This window comes from Acipenser ruthenus, chromosome 7 (assembly GCF_902713425.1).
Source record: "Acipenser ruthenus chromosome 7, fAciRut3.2 maternal haplotype, whole genome shotgun sequence".
NCBI lineage: Eukaryota > Metazoa > Chordata > Actinopteri > Acipenseriformes > Acipenseridae > Acipenser > Acipenser ruthenus.
This window is the reverse complement of record NC_081195.1, coordinates 62,248,968-62,270,235: the sequence shown is the minus strand read 5'-3', so window position 1 is coordinate 62,270,235 and position 21,268 is coordinate 62,248,968. Positions and strand designations below refer to the sequence as shown.

Genomic DNA, 21,268 nt, shown 5'->3' with positions numbered 1-21,268 from the left:
GCAGCCTCGAGCAGACTGCTTGCTCTCCTTTTAAACTCCCGCACCTGGGCTTAATTTCCAATAACGCCCAGGTGCGGATGATAATTAACAATAAAACAATTAAACAATTAAATGAAACAATAAAGCAAACAACCAAACCAAGGTACATTCTCTCGCAGGGAGGTTTTAACCCCCTCCCTGCTGTTTCTCATAACCCGCTATTTTACACATCCCCCCCCTTGTCTTTACAAGACACAGGCCACGAGACGGCCACCTCCTCCCCTAAAACATAACCACCCACCCTCAAGTCCATAAATGTCCTTTCTTGCCCTCTTCCACGGGCAGGCTTGAGGGTGGAACGGTCCACATCCCGGCTCAGCCAGGTAAGGACCGCGCACCGGCGACAAGGGGCGACCGGAGCGTAGACCGTGGCACTGGAGGATGCAGCAGTGGGCAGAGATCTTCCCCTGGGAACCGGCGCAGTGATGTCCGATCACCCAGGGGAAGCGAAGCAGCGAACAGGGGGAGCGACAGCGACGTCTGGCAGCAGCCCAGCGACGTCTGGGTGCTCGGGAAGAGCGGAGCAGGGAACCAGGGGAAAAGCTGTGGCCAGTGCTGGAGACTCCTGGGCTCTAGGTCCAGCGCAGGAAGGTCCGGGAAGACCGGCCGGGTGTCCTGGAGCAAGGGGTGAGGGACTGGACGCAGCGGTGCCGGACTGGACCGTAGGGGCGGTGGTCGGGGCTGTGGTGGAGGTAAACTTTTCACCTCCCCCCTGGGCTCCGGAAGCGGCGGCTCCTCCCCTCTGGGCTCCGGAAGCGGCGGCTCCTCCCCTCTGGGCTCCGGAAGCGGCGGCTCCTCCCCTCTGGGCTCCGGAAGCGGCGGCTCCTCCCCTCTGGGCTCTGGAAGCGACGGCTCCTCCCCTCTGGGCTCCGGAAGCGGCGGCTCCTCCCCTCTGGGCTCTGGAAGCGGCGGCTCCTCCCCTCTGGGCTCCGGAAGCGGCGGCCCCTCCCCTCTGGGCTCCGGAAGCGGCGGCTCCTCCCCTCTGGGCTCCGGAAGCGGCAGCTCCTCCTCTCTGGGTTCTGGCAGCGGCGGCTCCTCCTCTCTGGGCTCCGGAAGCGGCGGCTCCTCCTCTCTGGGCTCCGGAAGCGGCGGCTCCTCCCCTCTGGGCTCTGGCAGCGGCGGCTCCTCCCCCTCTGGCTCGGGAGGCTGCGGAGCTCCGCTAGCCTGCTCCCATTCTTGGAGCAGCAGCTCCAATTCTGTTGGCTCCCTTTTCTTCAATGGAGCCAACCCCATCTCTCTCTCCCATCTCTCCAGCTGCTCTATTTGCGCAGCAGTATTGCGGTTGATTCGCTCAATTAACTGTTCAATGCTCTCCATTTCTAGGGTCGTAGGGGCGCCCACACACTCTGCCACCAAATGTGAAAGGATTGCACTCACTTGAGTTCGTTGCCCCTTTAAGAACTTGACCCAGAGACAGAAATTGAGTTTTTTTCAGCGCTCACGCGCTATATTTTTAATAAACACAAAATTAAATAAAATACACAAAACAAACACCTAGCTCTTTCTGAGAACTAACTACACACGCAGGAACCTAACTATCACAGGACGGCTAAACCGTTTCCCTGTTCCACACACTTAACCATACAGGTTTGCACCATACCTTTCTCTCGGGACTGCTAGGAAGCAGAGCACTCCTTCTCTTTAGCAGCCTCGAGCAGACTGCTTGCTCTCCTTTTAAACTCCCGCACCTGGGCTTAATTTCCAATAACGCCCAGGTGCGGATGATAATTAACAATAAAACAATTAAACAATTAAATGAAACAATAAAGCAAACAACCAAACCAAGGTACATTCTCTCGCAGGGAGGTTTTAACCCCCTCCCTGCTGTTTCTCATAACCCGCTATTTTACAATATATATATATATATTCTTTATTGGTTTAAGGGATACGTACTTAATGGATTATACATTGTTTTCAAGAACCTCCATCTCTGGGCTATGGACAAAAAACTTGATGTTTCTACCCCTTTGTTAAAACATTAATCAAAACCAATACATGTCTCATGCTAATCGGGAATAACATTGAAATGAGTATTTGACATCGATACTTCTTTTTTTCCACAGCTCACCATGTCAAAACGGGAACCTGTGAGGTGGTGGCAATACACAGATGTTGCAACAAGAACAAGATAGAAGAAAGGTCTCAGACAATAAAGTGCTCCTGCTTTCCAGGACAAGTGGCAGGGACGACTCGTGCCGCCCCTTCCTGTGTTGATGGTAGGGGATTTCTTTTTTTAAAGTTGTCTTTTATACAATTGAAAATGTATATATTAAAACCTGCTTGTTCATTTAACCCATGTTATTGTCACCCTCTGCTTATTATAAAAACATTGAAATGTCCCAGACAGAATATAATGAGAATCATTATATCAATGGGGACCCGCTCATGATAGCACCAATTGGGTTCTTATCACACACCGGTTAATATCCATCACATTTATCAGATTTCTACCCAACGAAATATCTCTTTGGGATATACAGTAAAAGCATGGAATAATCGATGTGTAACTTATCAGGTTGTTGGTGAACGCCTTATAAAGTCAATGTGGCTTATTTTTACCATTCTGCTTATTTACCATTATATTAAATTAGTTTGACTACATGCATGCAGTCTATGGTTCCCAGGCCATTAAGTGCTTTACTGTATGTACCTCAGTGGCTTATTTGGAAAACCAGCTGTACAGGCTAGCTCAGTTGTTGCCTAGGGAGAACACTCTTTAGAGACAGCAAATCTTGAAGTATAAGCAATATCTCCCACAAGTCTTTAAAAGGCAATTGCCCTGACATGCTGAGTCATACCTATGGGTGAGGTCAGGTCCTATTTGAGTCTCTCACATACATTAAACTGTGGTTTTCTTGTTTATTTAACACATTATGATGATAATGTGTCATTCAAGATTAGCAATACCAAATTAGATTTGATTATTGCTCCATGTGTGTCGCTACTGCGAGAACACCCTAAGGTTAATTTATATCGTGTCTACAGCTGTTTTGAGCAGTTTTTAAATAAACTTTGTAACCAAAAACATGACAGATTTTGTAATTGTTTGGATTTTATTTAAACAAAGGCATTTTTTTAAACGTAACTGTTAACCATGATTTTGTTCATTTCAGTGTTCTTGATACAAAGCTCTTAAGTTCTAGTTACCTGCCATAGATTTCTTTAAATAACACTTTGGATGATCTGGTAGTCAAGTACAACTGAAGAGCAGCCCCTGAAAAAAACAACAACAATACAACAGTTAAGCAATTGCAATAAAAATCACTTAAAAAGGTAGGGAGACATAAAAAAAAAAAACTAAAGATTTTAAGCAATTTATTCTTTAAGCTAACAGTGGCCACATTGAAACCTATACCCCTAAGATACCATAGACTTGTACTTACAATAAACGCAGGAGCTTTTTACTCCACTGTGATATTTCACCCTCTTAAAGAGGCATCATTGCATTGTTAGTCAGCTTCAATTCAGCCTGAACAGTTATCAATACAGTTATAGCTTGTTTGTTTCAGTCAGTGTCTGACACATTATGCCTTCACTGTACTGACCATGCCCTCACCCATACTCGTCACTTTGGTTGTCGCTTGGCCTTGGTGTAACACTCCTGGTAAACAAACCTGTTCTGTAAAAGGTTATGGTAAACTAAACAAGATTGTTTACACATTTTTAATGGGGTCTATTTATGGTAGATATGTGAAGAAATATTGCACAGGTCCTTTTTTCCTCTAAAGATCAAGAGGTGAGCTGAGCCCATTGACTTCTCTCATTAATGCAAACCCTTAGAAATTAACAAAAAAAATGACTAATTCTCAAGGTGAAAGATGCTGAATGGAAGTCAACAATTAGATGTTATCCTGAAAATTAAACCTAAAATTGAAAATAATTGCTACTGCCACGGTTGTATTTGGAGGTGGGTTGGTGTCTGTGATGTATATAAAACTAAAATAGGCTTCATCTCAGAATGGATTCCCATATGCTCTTTGCAGATAGCCTTGAATATGTGCCAAAGTATTCATTATTAATATTAATAATTTTTAGTGCTACATTCCATTCCGGCAAGTGGTAAATTAGGCACTAGAATTGTTTCAGTTTTGACCTTGTGGCTCCTCTCAACTCCAGCCAGCTGTTCCACACATCTGACTATATTATTTCAAAACTTAAGAATCCAAATTTTACTTTAGCAGATTTTTTATTTGATGCTGATTTCTCAAATGTTGTTAAGAAGGTAACTGTAAAAATAAATGTAGGTCTTCAAGACTAAGAATGTGTGCCAAACACATATTTGTACTATTGGTCTGTTCAAAATGAGATCCTAGATATTTGGCCTTGAATGCCCAGAGTTTGACCTTCATGTTCTGATAATAACAGGAATAAAGATAAGAAGGATAAAGTCTAAACTAAATGCTTTAGAAATTGTGATTCGTGATTCATTCATTATCTATAGTAATTGTATGCATAATGATTTGTATAATCTATGATGTCATTGTTTTTGGTTATCCTTTGATATGATGTTGACATTTTAATAATGTATGTACAGTATGTACAAGATTACTTCAGTCACCTTCAATTGAGTACCTTTTTGACAGCTTTAAGGGTTGCAGTTATTACAAATATTGAACATATAGAAACATTTATATTCCAGAAATTCAACTGAAATTTGCAACTTGGAAGAAAATATACACTCAGCATCTCCACTGTATACATTTATTTTGAACTAATGTATTAAAGATGACAGATTTTAATGTTGTTGACTAATTAGATCGATCTGAAATAGTAGGTAGTTAACCTACTGGCTTTGGCACATTATATTAGTAGTATGGCACGCCATGATAATGCTGTGTGAACAACCTGCAATTTCTGCATGCTGAGAGCATAACAATGATTTTGATGTTATATAAATGATATATTCGTGTTTCCATATTCTCTAGCCTCAATTGTGGAGCAGAAATGGTGGTGTCAAATGCATCCATGCATGGATGGAGAGGAATGTAAAGTCCTCCCAGATCTCAAAGGCTGGAGCTGTGCTTCGGGGAATAAAGTAAAAACAACTAAGGTATGTTCACCCTGAAATGTAGTCCCTTTTAAGAACTAACTGTTATATCCCACATACAATGTTGGACTATAAATGTTTGAGAAACTGTATAAAAAGTGATCAATATAAAACTTGTAGGTCACATTTTCAAACAACAACATCAAATGTTGACCCATTGTTTACCAGATAAATCCACATGTCTACCATAAAACAAGCTTTATTGAATTTGATACATCAATCAGTGACACAGCCGAAAATGTAACCCATCTTTATGAGAGAAATTCTATAACTTAGACAAACAAAGTGTAACTGGATCTTGCCTATGACAATCAACAATAGTTAAACTATAATTCAGGTTTTGTTCAGTTCAGGTACAATATAAGACCATTGGATTAGTCCTGGTCTTTATTTTAATGAAGATCCCAGATGACAGGAAAATGGGTTTTGATCATGCCAAATCATGACATCATCAAATCAGACACAAATTGTTGACCTTGATTAGTACTGAGTGATTCAGGTACTCTATGTTCCCTGGTGTACAGTAATTATCAAAAACATGCTTACAGTGGCAATCATCTCTCCTGTCATACAAATTGACAGATTTTATAGTGATATGGTAGCTTAATGTCTGATATCACTTTTTTGAAAGGCTTGTTGCTAAGTATTAGTTACCAAGGACATTTAAATACAATTGGGGGAGATTTCTTCTATTAGAATATCTCGTATATCATATTCAGAGTTCTTTTTTGTGTTTATTTTCAACAACATGCAGATGATCTGATTTTTAGATTATGATTGGAGTTCTAGTCTGGAGTGCTTGGAAAAAGCAAATCCGAAAGGGAGTTCAGGTTTATGCTTAGCCCAACTAGGATAGTATCTGTCAACCTATTTTTTTTAAATTCTAATCAGTGTAGATGTAGTATCTAGATTTACACATTATTATGTACTTTTAATTAAAATTCTGGAATCATCCATCATCTATAACTATACAACACAGAATCAAAATATACTCTAAATAAAAAAATATATAAATGTTTCTTTATCAAGTCTTAATATAGAAATAGCGGCACTGATTGAGGGCACTGTTGTGTCTTATCGACAGGGTCAAAAATGTCCTGATAAACACTACACTGCTCTTCTTCTTCTTCTTCTTCTTCTTCTTCTTCTTCTTTTTCTTCTTATTATTATTAACCTGTTTAAAATACAGAAGGGGAAACATTACCTCAGGTAAGGGTGCCTGTGACTGCTTATTTTAACAGACATTAATGATTATTCAAAAAGAAAATACAAAAGGTAGGAGAAAGTATAGTTGGAGAAATGATGTGAAAAATGGTGTGTGGTATAGCTTTTTATTGTACCTCTATAAGGCCTAGGATATTACCTTTGAGAAGTACTGGAATAACCAATGAAAATGTACCAGTGGTGTTGAGAGGGGGAGCTGTACTTGTTGGGTTTCACAGGCAGTCATAAATCAATAGGATATCTTTCTGACATGCCACTTAACCTTCAGCAAAGCATTTAAGCTTAGAACTGCAGACAGTATGAAGATAAAAATGGAAATTTACTCAAACAAAAGAATGATAATTCTCCAAAACCTTAACCTCTCAGTTAGTTGCTCTTTTTTTCTACAGAAAGGGAGATATATAAAACAACACATTAGAAAAAGAAGTAACTTTTTTAGTTGATGAATGAGACCAGTTATTTTACATTGAACCCATTTAATATGTTTCATCTCAACCTCAGTTTCCCAAATGAAAAGTATTCCAATTGCAATGGATCAGGTATGCAATGGATCACTTGTGTTTGTACTTATTTAATATGTTTCTTTGATTTTGTTTGATGCAGTTCAATGAAGTTGGAGCTGAATGAAACCTGCATTGCAAATGAGTTTTATTGGAACCTGTGCATACCATCAAGAGTTTATTTAGAAAAGAAAAAAAAAAGCTTAGCAGAATCAAATCAGATTTGTGCAGCAAGTGTGACAGGAGTAATTTGAACACTGCAACACAATACATTTGTATTGTTCGCTGGTATCCATAAGCAAGAGTTAGGGGCTGGCTTTCTTCTCACGCAGCACAACAATTACGCAACACAGTGATTATAAAAAATGCTGTGTTTTACATTTTTTAAAAACCGAATGTCAGCTAAATTCTGTGAAGGAGTGATAAATGTTTATATTCAAAACAGTAAACAGCAATATTTCCATTCAGATCCTAGATCCAACAGGATACTCATACTTAATGAAGATGAAAAGTATTTGCTAAACTCACTATTTTACTAATTAACTACTATATATTGCATGTAATGGGGTCCCATCAATTACAGGCTGGAAACTAGATCCCGAAATACAGATACCCCCCTGCCCCCGCCCCCCAGGCTCTTTCCAATATAGAGATATTTAGCTCCTATATGTATTTATTTGAACTGAAAATGTTAATACTGGTATTTTCTATTTCTTTATAGGTAGCTCGATAGTTCAAGATCTGAATGGCAATCAGCATCCTGAGATTTTGAACTCGCTCCTAACCTGCTGCGGTTCCTTGGGAAGCTGTTTTTTTTTTTTTTTGTACATAAAAATGGGTTTTCATAACTTTGTCGTTTTAATGAAGAATTATGCCTAGATTTGGAATACAGAAGAATAGCACAAGGAAAACAAGGACAGCTAGAAGAGATTTTCATATATGAAGACCTGCAGTGGAGTAAACAGCAAGCAGCTCTTCTCTTTAAAAAAGAACTTTTCTGCAACTTAACTGGAACTCATAAGTAGGAGGTGAACATATGTGCTCCTTTGCAACCAAACATGCTGTTATGAAACAGTCATCTCTGCCACGCGCTGGAATACCGAGGATAATGTTATTAAAAAATGAAATAATGTTCTTTGCCACAGTAAAAGATGAACAGGTTTATTTGCTTTAAAAGGCTTTTTTCAATACCGTGGGATTGTCTTTGTTATATGAAGACGATAATGTTGAGTAGTGATAACTGTTGACAGGCTATGCCTAAATATATGTAAATTATATATAACATATTGATGTGCTGTAAGTGAGGTTGACAGAATTGCCCAAGACTAAGCAGACACAGTATATCCTTAGGACGTTTATAAATGCTGGTAAAATTTTCTTTTATTTCATTTTTTTTTTTTCATGATGAGTTCCTCTCTTTAACCTTTTGGGTGCTAGTGTTGTTTATATCATAGACATATCAAGATTTTTTTTATTTTTTTTTTTATGTGCAGCCTTCCGATTCAAAAGTGGAATGTGTTGGCTCATTTCCCTGAGATAAACCACTGGCTTCACAGCCCCCATTCACAAGTCTTGGACTACCTAATAATGCCTTAAGTAAGGTAGTCCCAGATTAGTGCTAAACAGGATCTGTGAAATCACCTGTGAGTTTGTAAATGGTCTTTTCATCTCTTATCAGTTCAGTACCTTGTAAATATTGTGCAATGCTGGTCCATTTCTAGTAAATTAGGTTAAAAATAGAGATGCCAACTTCTACTAAACAGCAACGAACAGCATTGACATTTCTAGGACGCATTTATGTTTCTGAACTTAAACTATTTAGCCTAGTGTTTAGTGATGGTATAACTTTTGGCATTTTAAGAAGGACGTTAAAAAAAAACATTTTAATTTAAAAATAAAAACACAGAAGTCATTCTAATGCAAGTGAAGTCAGATTGAATACTTATTTTAAATAAACAGGAAACAGCAAATGAATACTTTACATGAAACCAATTAACCCTCCTATAAACCCAATGTAACATTATTTCAAACACATATTCCTGGCAGAAGCTAAAACAAGACAGGGTAATCATTCAAAAGGATTCCGTTTGTTTTGCAGAACCATTTTGTTTTTCCAATAAATGTATTTCATGCAGGCGTCAGAGACTTGAAGTGAAGTCAATAAGACAGGAAAGACTTCAGTCTACTCAGTTGCCCATTCAATTACATTGTGGAAATTCCAGCAACACAGTTTTAAACTTGGGTGTAAAACACTACTTTAAATACTTGTTACTAATAATTCTGACATGCTACTTCATTTCTTTAACACATCATACTTTATTATAGTGTCATTTGGTCTGGCAAGGATCTGCAGAAATATGTTTGCATTTATGAGATCCCTCTAATCTATTATTTTTTCTGTCCCCTTGACTATGGTCATAGCAAATGCCTAATATACATATCACAGGCTTTTGTTACTTCTTCTGCCAGATGTGCTGCAGTGATATTACATATTTTTTAAAAACCCGGCACTGTCATCAAAATGTATTTGTACTCATTGTGAACCCAATAAACCACAATCAAGACGTTTGCTATTGTACCTTTTTAGGTTAGAGTATATCTGACATCAAAACCACTCGCACCAACGTTGAAGAAAACATAGCCAAGGCTGAACAAAATTAGATTGATCTCAACTACTGTAGTTTTCAAATGATTGGAATACCAAATTATTCCATTTTTATTTAATTAATTTTACTGAACGATGATGAGGAAGGCACTTGGAAAAGAGCTGAAGGCTAATCGCTGGACTCATTTGTTACAGTAAGTATATGGAAAGTTAACTTAACACTTCAACTTTTTTTTAAACCTAGGCTGTCATGTTTAAAGCTTAAAGTATGCATATACTTCTAAATCATGCTTTTGGAATATTTTTGTTTCAATAATAAAAAAAATAAAAAAAAATCTCTTTGTCTAAAAACAAAATGCAACTGCAATGTAATATAATGTATTTAAACATACAATCGTCCCATCTATTGGAAAAAAAAATGTATTATTTACAGTAAGTTAATGTTGTCCTAAGAGGTGAATAAAATTGTGATACAAAAGAAAGAAAAAAAAAATGTCTTCAACATTATTTAGTGTATGATATGTGCTTTATTTTATCTGTTGTGTTGAGGGGGAAAAAAAACAAACAGACACAATATTATTTAATTCCAGCTACAAATGTAAATGTGCTGTCAAAAAAGGACTCCAAAGGTTTGAATAATAAATACAAGAAGATATTTGCATACATATTAAAAAAAAAAAAAAAAAGAAAAAAGAAAATACTCTTGGGTCACCACCCCCTCCAAATTACATCAAGTATTACCTGTGCAGTCTGCGAACTGAGAAATGAGTTTGATTTCAGAACAAAATCAACAGAATAGAACAGTGCAAGGTACCACCCAGCCCATTATTGTATAAAGGCTGAACTGCCTACCTCCAGACGTGAAGACGGGCAAGATGCAGATAGTGAACATATGGCAAGAAAGAGGCTTTATTTAGATTCAGTTGTTCTCAGAAACAATATGGTTTTAATAAAGTGTATGGGTATCTTTGGCCCACGATCTTCTCTTTAAAGAGCCCAGTGCTGTTTAACACTGTTGACCCATTCAGGATTTCTCAGCTGCCTATAATTCTTTTATTACTGCAACAACTGTGCAGTGACTAGAAATCTCAGTATTATTGCTCAATATTATGGCATTACGGACATGCAAAACGGCCTATACAACCTCCCCTGGAAAAGAGATGGAGTGATGATTGACTTATAATCAAACAAACAATATTTCTTAAGTACATTTACCCTGAGGTTTTTTAGCAAATGTAGATATTTTTTGGGTACTACAGCCCCATTGAATAACAATTACTATATGGTTACAAAGGTGTTAAAGGCTGTCTAGATCTGGTGGTGTGATATAAAGTAAGGGTTTTTTTTTTTTTTTAAATCCCCAAATTGTTCTCTTTCGTTATAGAATCTGAATATTTTCCATTCCTAAACATATTATATTTATTATAAGTTTACCATGGTCAATTTGACCATGGTCATTTTGCAGTCTACTATGGTTGAAGCTTAGAAAAAACTAAGTCTAGTAAACAAATAGTATAATTTAGTATCTAAGTGTTTAGAAGTTGTGAATGATTTTACTGTGCTTAACCTTAGTTTTACAATGTTTTAGCATATGAGTACATTATCTACATTTACTTTAAATTAAGTATTACACTTTGCTATGATTTTTACCTAGGTTTCAGTATACCACAGTTGATTTTTTATAAGGCATTTTGACTAGGCAAGTGACAGGTTAAAATCCATTACTTGTGTGGTGGTAACCAAAAAGCACATTTACATTTTCTCTTTGAAGTCAATCTGGAGTCAGTTCACTGAAATCGATGCAAAATAATTAGAAGAAAGTACTGGAGGCATATCATTAATAAAAATAAGAAAAAGAAGTGAACCAAGTACAACAGCCTTTGGGAACTCTGGTTGAAAAAGCAAAAGTAGGTGAAGTGTTACAATTATTTGGTATAACATGAAATGTGTATGAAAGATGAGAATGAAACTTCCCTGCTGAATTACAATGAAAATCAGCAGCTTTGAGCTTATCAAGCAACATCGTCTTGGGAAGAGGGGTCTCAGATTTACAGATTTACAGCTATTGCTGTGTGAAATGAAAGGTCTATTGAGGACTGCCTAGACTTGGGTTTTATATAGTGGTGCAGCTAAGCCTGCTAAATAAACGTACAATACTGTGCCTCTGTATTTGTAGGCCATCCATCAAAAGAATAACATATTAATAGCATTGAATTCAGTTAGTATACTTGATTCAGACAGTAATTAATTTTTTATTGTTTATTACTTTTCTTAATGTAGTGCTTCATTGATAAATGAGGTCTCTTGTTTCTTGATTTTGTGCCAATTATTTTACCTCTGATTTTCTCCCCAATCTGGAATGTCCAATTCTTTTTTCCTCACCGCAGCAATTCCCCACACAACTCAGGAGATCCGAAGTCTCACTGGGCAAAATGTTAAGAAGTAGCATCCATGCCAGCTAATACCTATAAACCCTACTAATCATGTTCATGTAAGATTTCTTGCAATTTGACCCCTATATATGTGATTTAGGAGGGGTCAAATTGTGAGGGACAGAATCTATATGATTTCAGGTTTGGTGTTTTAAACATCTTAGAAGAACTAAAAAGCTACTTTCTCAGTCAGATGATGTCATAGTGGCAAAATTGTCTATAAACTGCTTATAATAAGATACCAGGCCGAAGAAACATCTGACTTCAGTGTTCTGGTAGGCCATAAATGGTATCATTTTTGGCTATTTCCTCTGCAATATATTTAATATGAGCTTAAGCTTGTATGGTTTCACCTTCAGTCTGGGATCCTGTAGCTTACTGTACTTCGTCCAGCTGAGACAGATGTTCCTGGAACATCAATTGCAAAGTCATGCAGATACACCAAACAGGGAATCCACTGAAGGTCAGCCGGGACTAATGTCATCAGATTAGTTAAGGTGGTCTTTGCACAGAGTTTGATCTTTTCTCACCTGCCACTAGCCTGGACAAAAGTTGAGAAGCGTTTTGCAGCAGTAAGGTGTAATCAGTCCTCAGAAGGGAGTAGAGAACTTTCAGTCTACTATTATTTACACAGAATATTAAGCCTACCAGTACCACTGGTTGTGCACATACACTAATGTGATCCATTAACTCTTAAACCTGTATCAGTTTGATAGTAAAACAGTTGTGTCATTCCCATCCTACTATCGCCTGAGTTCCTTCAGCCTGACTCTGAACATATCAGGATAGATTAATCACACCCTCCTCATTGTGAGCTGTAAAACTACAGGGCTGCTTCATTACTGCTTCCCCATCAAAATATATATATTTTTTATTTTCTTATTGTCTAACAGCGAGACATATTTTACAGTAAAATCTGTTCCCAGCAGAACTATGAAAAAATTACTATAAAGTACAAGTTTTTCCAATGTCTCTTCCTGAGGTGAATCCAGAGCCCCTTTCAGATCACAGGCAGACTTATATTGTCAAAATGTACACATGCCATCTGTTTTGGGGCATATTGTTTCAAATCTGTGGCCTTTTGCGGGTAACTTTACAGCAATAATGTAACCTGACACATGTTTAAAAATGCTAAACCTCCTTGTAGAATTAATATCACATTAATAATGTCGCAAAATAAATTGCGTTATTAATCTGCAGAGAAATTTCGCAGCTTTTTTTTCTTTGGAAATTCCAGCAATAACAAGCAATGGTCATTCTGATCAGAGCTGGAGTTTGCTGGTTTTCAGCTGATCAGTCCAGTACAAGGACCTTAATGCTGGTTATGCAGGTCCTAGAAAAAAAAGTTAATTCAAAGTGTCTTACACATTTCTAAAGTCAATCAATCGCTGTAAATCTGAACCTTTTTTTGTACACCGTCTGTTCCAACTTTTGCTGGTCACCAGCTCAACATCTAATTGCATTGTGTGTAAAAAGCCTTTTGCTCCTTTAAGAAAACACCTGCAAGTATTTTCTCTTTTGTTTTTCATTTTTTAAGTAAGTCCAACCATTTCACAAAGTTTTGGAACATGAAAGACATGTTTGTTTTTATTTAATTTTCTGTAACTTAATGGTAAGTGATATGTGAGTTAATTTGACTAGCTTGTGGGACATATTCCCTGAATATGATAATAATACATGAACGTGTATGGGAAATGTAACTGGATTAATTAATGAAACTGTGTGTCTTGAGAAACAGGGCAAACTGCTGTGTCTTGAGAAGAGGGCCTCTTTCTTGCAGACAGTAGTGAACTATGTGACCTACTGAACGAGGTGACGGGGGCTAGGTGGCACCTGAACTGGATTAGGCTGAAAGGACAGTTGAATTATGTACAGATAATTCACACGTGCAACAACAATAGTTTTGACGCATAAACTAGTGATGTCCCACTGGAAAAGGACATTAAAACATCAAAGGACTGTGAGTTTAAAGAGGCAAGATACACAAATGACCTCATGAAAGTAGCTACTCAGCAGAGTGAAAAGTACTATAAATATCCAAGCAAAACTAAACATTTTGCGCTCCACATCGAAAACTAACCAAGGTGCTGTCACTCTGCTAAACAAAGCTGCAACTCCGGGACTCTGCCTAAAAACTGACCCATGACAGGACTCTGCCTGAAAACGGACCAAAGAAGAGGAAGCAAGCTGCAAGCAAGTCAACGACCACAAGCAACGAGACTGAGGCCCTGCTGGAGGACTGCCGTAAAACTTACAGCGACTGTTATCAGACAAACCAGTCTGGGTCTGTTGTACACCTAAAACCACAGTATCCAAAAGAAACCGTGCCCTGCTACCTGCGTAGCTAAAAGATTCAGCGAAGAGGACAGAGCAGACGGGTGCTGTTGTGGATCCTATACCGAGGACTGAAGACTTTGTTGTAGCTGTTGTTGATTCTATCGAGAATTGAAAACTTTGTTGCCGAGTTTGATCCACTGTAGGGTTGAAGACTTTGTTGCTGAGAGGAGAGTTTTTGTACTGGACATTTCAACAAATTGAGTTTCCAAGCCAGCAGACCAAAAGTCTAGGCTTCAAGGAACCATTGAGTATAAGTCCAGTTGCATTTTCCTTTCTTGGAACTAAATCAATTAATTGTAACACATTCACATAGAATTGAACTGTTAATTATTTAGTTTGCACATTTTGCGTGTGAAATAACTTTTAGTGAAACTTGATGAAGTAACTATAAGTAATCTACCTCATATTGATGTATGAAGAATTTCTTTAAAAGTAAACTTACCATATCCTTATTCTATATAACATTAATAAGCTTAATGTGATATATTCTAAGATTGTCTGCATCGTTTCAGTTGAGGCTGTGCTTGTATGTGGGCTTGTGTGTGTGTGTGTGTGAGCAATTTACTAGCTACGTCACAGCTTGCTTGAGCTGCTGCAGTGGCTGCTTTGTGTGTGAGGAGACAGGTGGTGTCATATTTCAATTGCCTGCTAGCCAGCATGAGTGCAGTGAGAGCTTTGGACTTGTGTTTTATGCTTAGAGACTAAGAGATTTACTTTCTAACTTTTCTGATTTCAGTTTATTATTGTGTACTTAATAAAATACTACTATTGATTAAACATTCCTTGTGTCTAGCGTGTGTATGTGTGTTCATAGTAAATCCTCAATCTTTGTAACACATCAATTAAATATTATTAATAAGAGAACTAATCAACCCAGATAAACATTAAATTATCAGTTACTGAATTGTTTCTACAAGCTGCTATGTCATTTAAGTAAGTCATTCGGGGCAGAGCCTATTTTCTAGGTTTAAGTCTGGTTTTGAAGACCCCGATTCTGATTTATCTTGGACTACTTAACATTTTAATGTGGTACAGGAGTGCTAATCTGAATCTGTGAAACCAGCTGCAGTATATGCTTCTCTGAAATACTGGCCTCATAACCATGTGATGTAGGCATTGATATGGTACCTGGGTACTCCACTGGATTACAAATGTGTTTTTATTCATATCACTGTGATAACACTGGTCAGTCCACAAATAATATGCTACCACAATAGTCTCAATAGCCAAATAGCTACCCTTCTGCTTCCAGTGTCCCTTAATACCACTACATTGCCTTTGGATAGCATTTGGTAAAGGCCTTTCCTTTTAGTTGTATGTTTTGAAATGAATGGTGGCATGTCATTATTAGGATGCTTCTGTTCTCAGTGTAGTCAGTCACTGCCTATAGAATTGGGTTAGATGGTTCTTCTCTTTTCTGTGCAATATCACTTTTAATCAGGGGTCAGCACAACACGTTTCTGTAGTGCTATGAACTGACATCTGTTGGCTTTGATCTTTTGAAGGAGTGATTGTCTGTGTCTCTGCCAAACTACTGGGTGACTTACTGTCTTCTTATCTCTTGTCAGACAAAGCATCAAATATTATCTTATACAATGTGGACATACATTGAAACATATAGACAATACTTTGGAGAAACTATGTAGCTTTAATTACATGTTTACTTGTAATTAATCATTTCGATTGCTTTAGTAATTAAGTAAGTATACTGGTAGCTATACTTTTTTTTTTTTTTTTTTTTTTTAAATTTTAGTCGTCGCCAATTATTTTTACCCCGGTTTTCACCCCAATTTAGCATGCCCAATTATTATCTGTATCCCCGGCTCACCGCTCGCAACCCCCCCGCCGACTCAGGAAACGGAGGCTGAAACACGCGTCCTCCGAAACGTGCTCCTTCCAAGCCGTCATTTTTCGCACTGCAGATCCACAGCAATGCTACCAGACCTATAGTGCCGGAGGACAACACAGATCTGGCGGCTCCGCTGCAGAGCCACAGGCGCCCTATCGGCCACAGGGGTCGCTGATGCGCGGTGAGCCGTGGATTCCCCTGCCGACCTAAGCCCTCCCTGCCCGGGCAGCGCTCAGCCAATTGTGTGCCGCCCCCTAGGAACAGCTGTGACATAGCCTGGATTCGAACCTGCGATCTCCAGGCTATAGGGACTGGTAGCTATACTTAATCTGCTTTCAACATTATTTTAGTAGTGTGGTTGAAGTAATTGTAAATGGAGGTGAGGATACAGGATCCAGAATACTTCTATTAAAATTTTTATTAAATCGATATTGTTTCCAAAACTACACATTTTTTTTGTGTTTACATAATCTTCTGATATGTTCTGGAAAACTGTTTAAACTTTTCTGAAAACTACTAACTAACAATTTAAAGAGCTAGAAAATTAACCTAGCAGGGGCTCCCGAGTGGCGTATCCAGTAAAAGCACTCGCTAGAGTGCAGGATGCGCTCTATAGCCTGGACGTCGCAAGTTCGAATCCAGGCTATTCCACAGCCGACCGTGGACGGGAGCTCCCAGGGGGCGGCGCTCAATTGGCCGAGCGTCGCCCGGGGGGAGGGAGGTTTAGGTCGGCCAGGGTGTCCTCGGCTCACCGCGCACCAGCGACCCCTGTAGTCTGGCCGGGCGCCTACGGGCTTGCCTGTAAGCTGCCCAGAGCTGCGTTGTCCTCCGACGCTGTAGCTCTGAGGCGGCTGCACAGTGAGTCTGCAGAGTGTAAAGAAGCGGGCAGCTGATGGCGCACGCTTCAGAGGACAGCGTGTGTTCATCTTCGCCCCTCCCAAGTCAGCGCAGGGGTGGTAGCGGTGAGCTGAGCCTAAAGATAATTGGGCATTTCAAATTGGGGAGAAAATAATAAAAACTAATTGGCAACGACTAAATTATTTTAAAAAAGAAAGAAAATTGACCTAGCCCTCATTTACATTATGGTTGCTCAAACCTTTTTATAACAGTGCATTTGTCTTGAACACTACAATTGTTTTATTTGCTTAGGCTAGATATACTGTAGAGAGCCGCTTCTTGACAGCTGCTACGTTACAATCCCAGTAATGAGGTGATGCAAAGCTACCTTCAATAGCATGAAACCCCGGTGAAATGAATTTAGAAGATATTGCACTAACAGCAAATCATTACCAAATTCATTTCAGTATTGGAAGTTGTTCCCAGTATTAAATGAGCTATTCAGCCACAAGTGATTTATATACATGATTTATATGAGTTAAAAACAATTGTGTTAATACTCCATAATCAATGTAATCTATTTCTAAAAATAAAAGTGTATGCTTTCATTAAAAACTGGTTTGTATTTTAAGCTGTTAGAACCCACAGTGCTTGAGCCATATTGGGTTTGACCAGCAACTACTGGTGAACTGGTGACCAGCAAGCTGTTATCTGGAATTTTTTCTAATGGATACCCATCAGCTATATAAAATCCTTCCAGCAAAGGTTTACATCAATTAGAATGATTTAAGAGTAGGTGTCCTGGAGTGGCTCTCCTGGTAAAGCCACAAGTGTGCAGGGTAAAGGTCTCCACACACCGGACGCGATGCGATTTGTCCTGATAAAATGGTACTTTCGCTGTGCAACTACCTTTCACACCAGTGGCGACAGGCACACGTGATGTGATAGGTGACTCTCCTCTGATTGTATCATCAGCTGGAAAAAATCACACGTATGATAGTCCTGTTATACAGCTAATAAAAATGTAGAATACATAATAGCTTTTCAGAATACTTACTTCAGTCAAGGTAAACGAATCATACACACCCGCTATATCAAGTTTCCTGGAAATGGACTGTCAGATGTTCTCCCTCATTGCCGTGTTTTTATAATTTTTGTTTCCTTTATTGCACAGCTCCGGGTATATTGATACTGCAAGAACGATCTTTTCTTCCGCCATTGTTTACTGAAGGCACGCAAGGGAAACTGTTCCTCATTGGTCAGTTCCCTAGCTGCCTCGTGGCAAAATCACAAAACTAAACAGCAATCCTATTTTTTTGTATCGCTTCAGTGTCGCCCGTTTCATCGCAGGCAATGTTTATTTTTTTGGTCGTGACACAGTGTGTCATACAACACATTTGCTTGTCGGATTGCGTCTGGTGTGTAGTGGCCTTAAGTCATAGAACAAACATTTGCAGTTTATCAGAAAACCTAAAACATTACAAAAACATTGGATTCCCTCTTTGTTTTCTAGACCATGCTACACCAACAAAATGTATTTGTGATGGAAAACTTTGCAAGCAATGTGGACAAGGAAATTGGGACTGTATTGTGTTAAATGTTATTAAGAGTGGGTTTAATGCTCGTGAGATGTAATTGCTCAGTCATGCATATTATACACAGATTTATACTCAGGGTCCATATTATATTCAGGAAATTACAGTACACTTGTTTATTGTAAATTTTTTTGTTTGTTTGTTTGACAAAACAAAACATTTTGTTTCTGGGTATTTTGTATTTCCTTCAAAAGGTATCATGAGCTACTTGTGAAACAAGACCTCTTAAGGCATTTCTTCAGATCAGACAGTGAATATAAGACTTCAGAGTACTATGAAACGCATCACCAGTAGACTCATTCTCTCAAACTGGTTATTAGGCAATATGAAGGCAGTGGCAGAAAAGTTTAGCGTTAGTGCAGTGAAGCTTTCAAGGCCTGGGAGTACTTAGTGTTGCTTTGTGAGCACAGGAATGGAATTGGTTCCATTCTGATACTGTGATTGACACTACAAAATAAGTAATGGTTGCATGAGCTCAGTTTAAAATCTGTCTAATTTATATCACTATAATATATTTGAATTTAAAGCTGCAATGCCACTTAACCATGTTCGATTTTACAAGAAAATTATTTTCGTGGGTGTGTATTTAGCCTTAGCAGTCTTTGAATTTTCTGCATTCTATTTTATCAAAAAGTAGTCCTTAATGGCACAGGACAGTATTTTTGTTTTCCAGTCTTTTTCTGCTCCATTATTTTCCCAATTAAGAAGGTCCAATTAGGTTTTGACACAGCAGCAACTCACCAAAACGGTTCTGGACAGTTGAAGGTTAGTGGATGTCCGTCTGTTCTCACAAGACTTCGGAGCAGTAGCTGTAAGACGAGGTTCTACACAACAGCTCTTCATTTTCATAGTTTTGTTTGTTAACCCCCTTCCCCACTAAGTAGTCTGTTCACCTTGCTGTACCAGAGGAAAGATTGGGAGCTTGGGTTCCTTAATCGTGTGAGTTCAATTGTAAATGTTATGGTGTGTAAGGACTGTAAGCAAGTGTAGTGGAAAAGAGAATTCATGTGTGTATAATAGCCCTAAAACAGATATGAATGTAGATGGTAAACTCTATATATATAGTGTGATGCCTCCACCCAGTAAAATCCTACTGCACCACTGAGTTAATTTACAACACACAGCAACGCAATTGAATAATAAAACACAAATCACAGTTTCTCTTACTTAGTAATACTGCTGAAAAAACAATACAACCGTGACAAAATATACCTGTTAAATGCATCTACATATATATTTATAGTGGTAGCACTTTTAGACTAGAGGCCTCAGTATAAACCTGGGATCCCACAATATAATATCAGTCCCAATACATTTCTAATGGCTGTTTTGTAAAACAAATAAAAAAATAAGGTGGAAAAAGAAATCTCCTTTCTGTGGCTCCTTGAATTATTTCAGATCGTCGTAAAACTGTATCACTCACCTCTCACCTGTCGCAGCTAAACACAGTCCTCCAACAGGAGTTGAAAAAATAAAACATAGTAACTTGGTTGAAAGAAAGATATTTTTATTTTCTTCACTTCAGTGTGGAATCAATTCTGTAACACAGTCCAAATTCCCACTGAAGGCTTTTACATTGAAACATATATATATATATAAACACATTGCTGCATTTTCTTCAGATGTCTCATTAAAATAAAGGGCACTCAGGCTTGAAACATTCACAGTGTAGTACTTGTAAAAGACCATTGTATGGCTTAGTGGAGAATACGAAACTATATACTACTATAGATCAAGCGTTAAAAACAATTTGACAGATATCTGGTCTTTATTAAGGAGGCTGTGTGGTCCAGTGGTTAAAGTAAAGGGCTTGTAACCAGGAGTTCCCCGGTTCAAATCCCACTGACTCATTGTGTGACCCTGAGCAAGTCACTTAACCTCCTTGTGCTCCGTCTTTCGGGTGAGACGTAGTTGGAAGTGACTCTGCAGCTGATGCATAGTACACACACCCTAGTCTCTGTAAGTCGCCTTGGATAAAGGCGTCTGCTAAATAAATAAATAATAAATAAAAGAATAAATGTTCTAATATAACTATGTCAAATACTGTACATCAGATTTACAGTGTTTTCCAGTTTTGTTTTTATACAGCTGTAAACAAGTTCTTGTGTCATATTTTGATTCTCTGTGCTGCTGAAAATGCCTCCGTCCTTTAAACATTAAATGCCCGTCTCACAAAACTTAAATGACGCTACACAAAAAACAAACAAGCAGGCAGTAAAATGTAACTCCTCCCCTACCCAATGATATGTGATAAAAAGCTGTATTGCAAATTATGGTGGCCCAGCAAGTCAAAGAAACAAAGTTAGTATTTTTTTGATCGTGTTTACCTGATCAGGGGACCAAAATAGCATGTTGCTTAGAACTGTGTAACTAAATTTTGGGAGTTGTTTGCGGACCACCTGGAGTTTACTCATGGACCACCTGTGATCCGTGGACCACAGGTTGGGAACCACATGTGTAGAGTATTCATTTTGAGCTGACAGGTTTTCCATTGAAATTTAAATTACTAAAGGTACATTTATGTCCATTTTTAATTCATTACTAAAGGCAGTTGAAACTGAAATCGATTTTTTTACATTTAGCGCTTAGGGAAAATTGGTTTCCAGTCCAAGTAAAACAGATTCCGTCAGGAGAACCTTGCGTTAATTAACCACTTTATTAGAATACAAATCTTATAGGTATCCAGAAACATTGACCCAACAATGGGTGAAGAATAATAAGTAGAATAAAAATAGTTGGAGCACAGCTGCATCCTTCGGAGCCTTCGAAAAATAAATAGATCAATAAATAAATCTATGCAACA

The 21,268-nt window shown here is 38.3% G+C and overlaps 1 protein-coding gene across 4 annotated transcripts in view; it reads left to right on the top strand.

The window, feature by feature from the left end:
- Positions 1-9,919, top strand: part of LOC117415125 (chemokine-like protein TAFA-2) — a 50,935-nt gene extending 41,016 nt beyond the window's left edge. For 3 of the 4 annotated variants that reach the window (XM_059027515.1, XM_059027516.1, XM_034025103.3), the window contains exons 3-5: positions 2,103-2,255; positions 4,965-5,089; positions 7,532-9,919. In XM_059027515.1, the coding sequence (XP_058883498.1) occupies positions 2,103-2,255; positions 4,965-5,089; positions 7,532-7,543 (290 nt within the window). In that variant the 3' untranslated portion in view covers positions 7,544-9,919. The remainder of the gene's footprint in view (positions 1-2,102; positions 2,256-4,964; positions 5,090-7,531) is intronic. The other variant, XM_034025102.3, reaches the window with a different exon arrangement.
- The last annotated feature ends 11,349 nt before the right edge of the window (positions 9,920-21,268 follow it).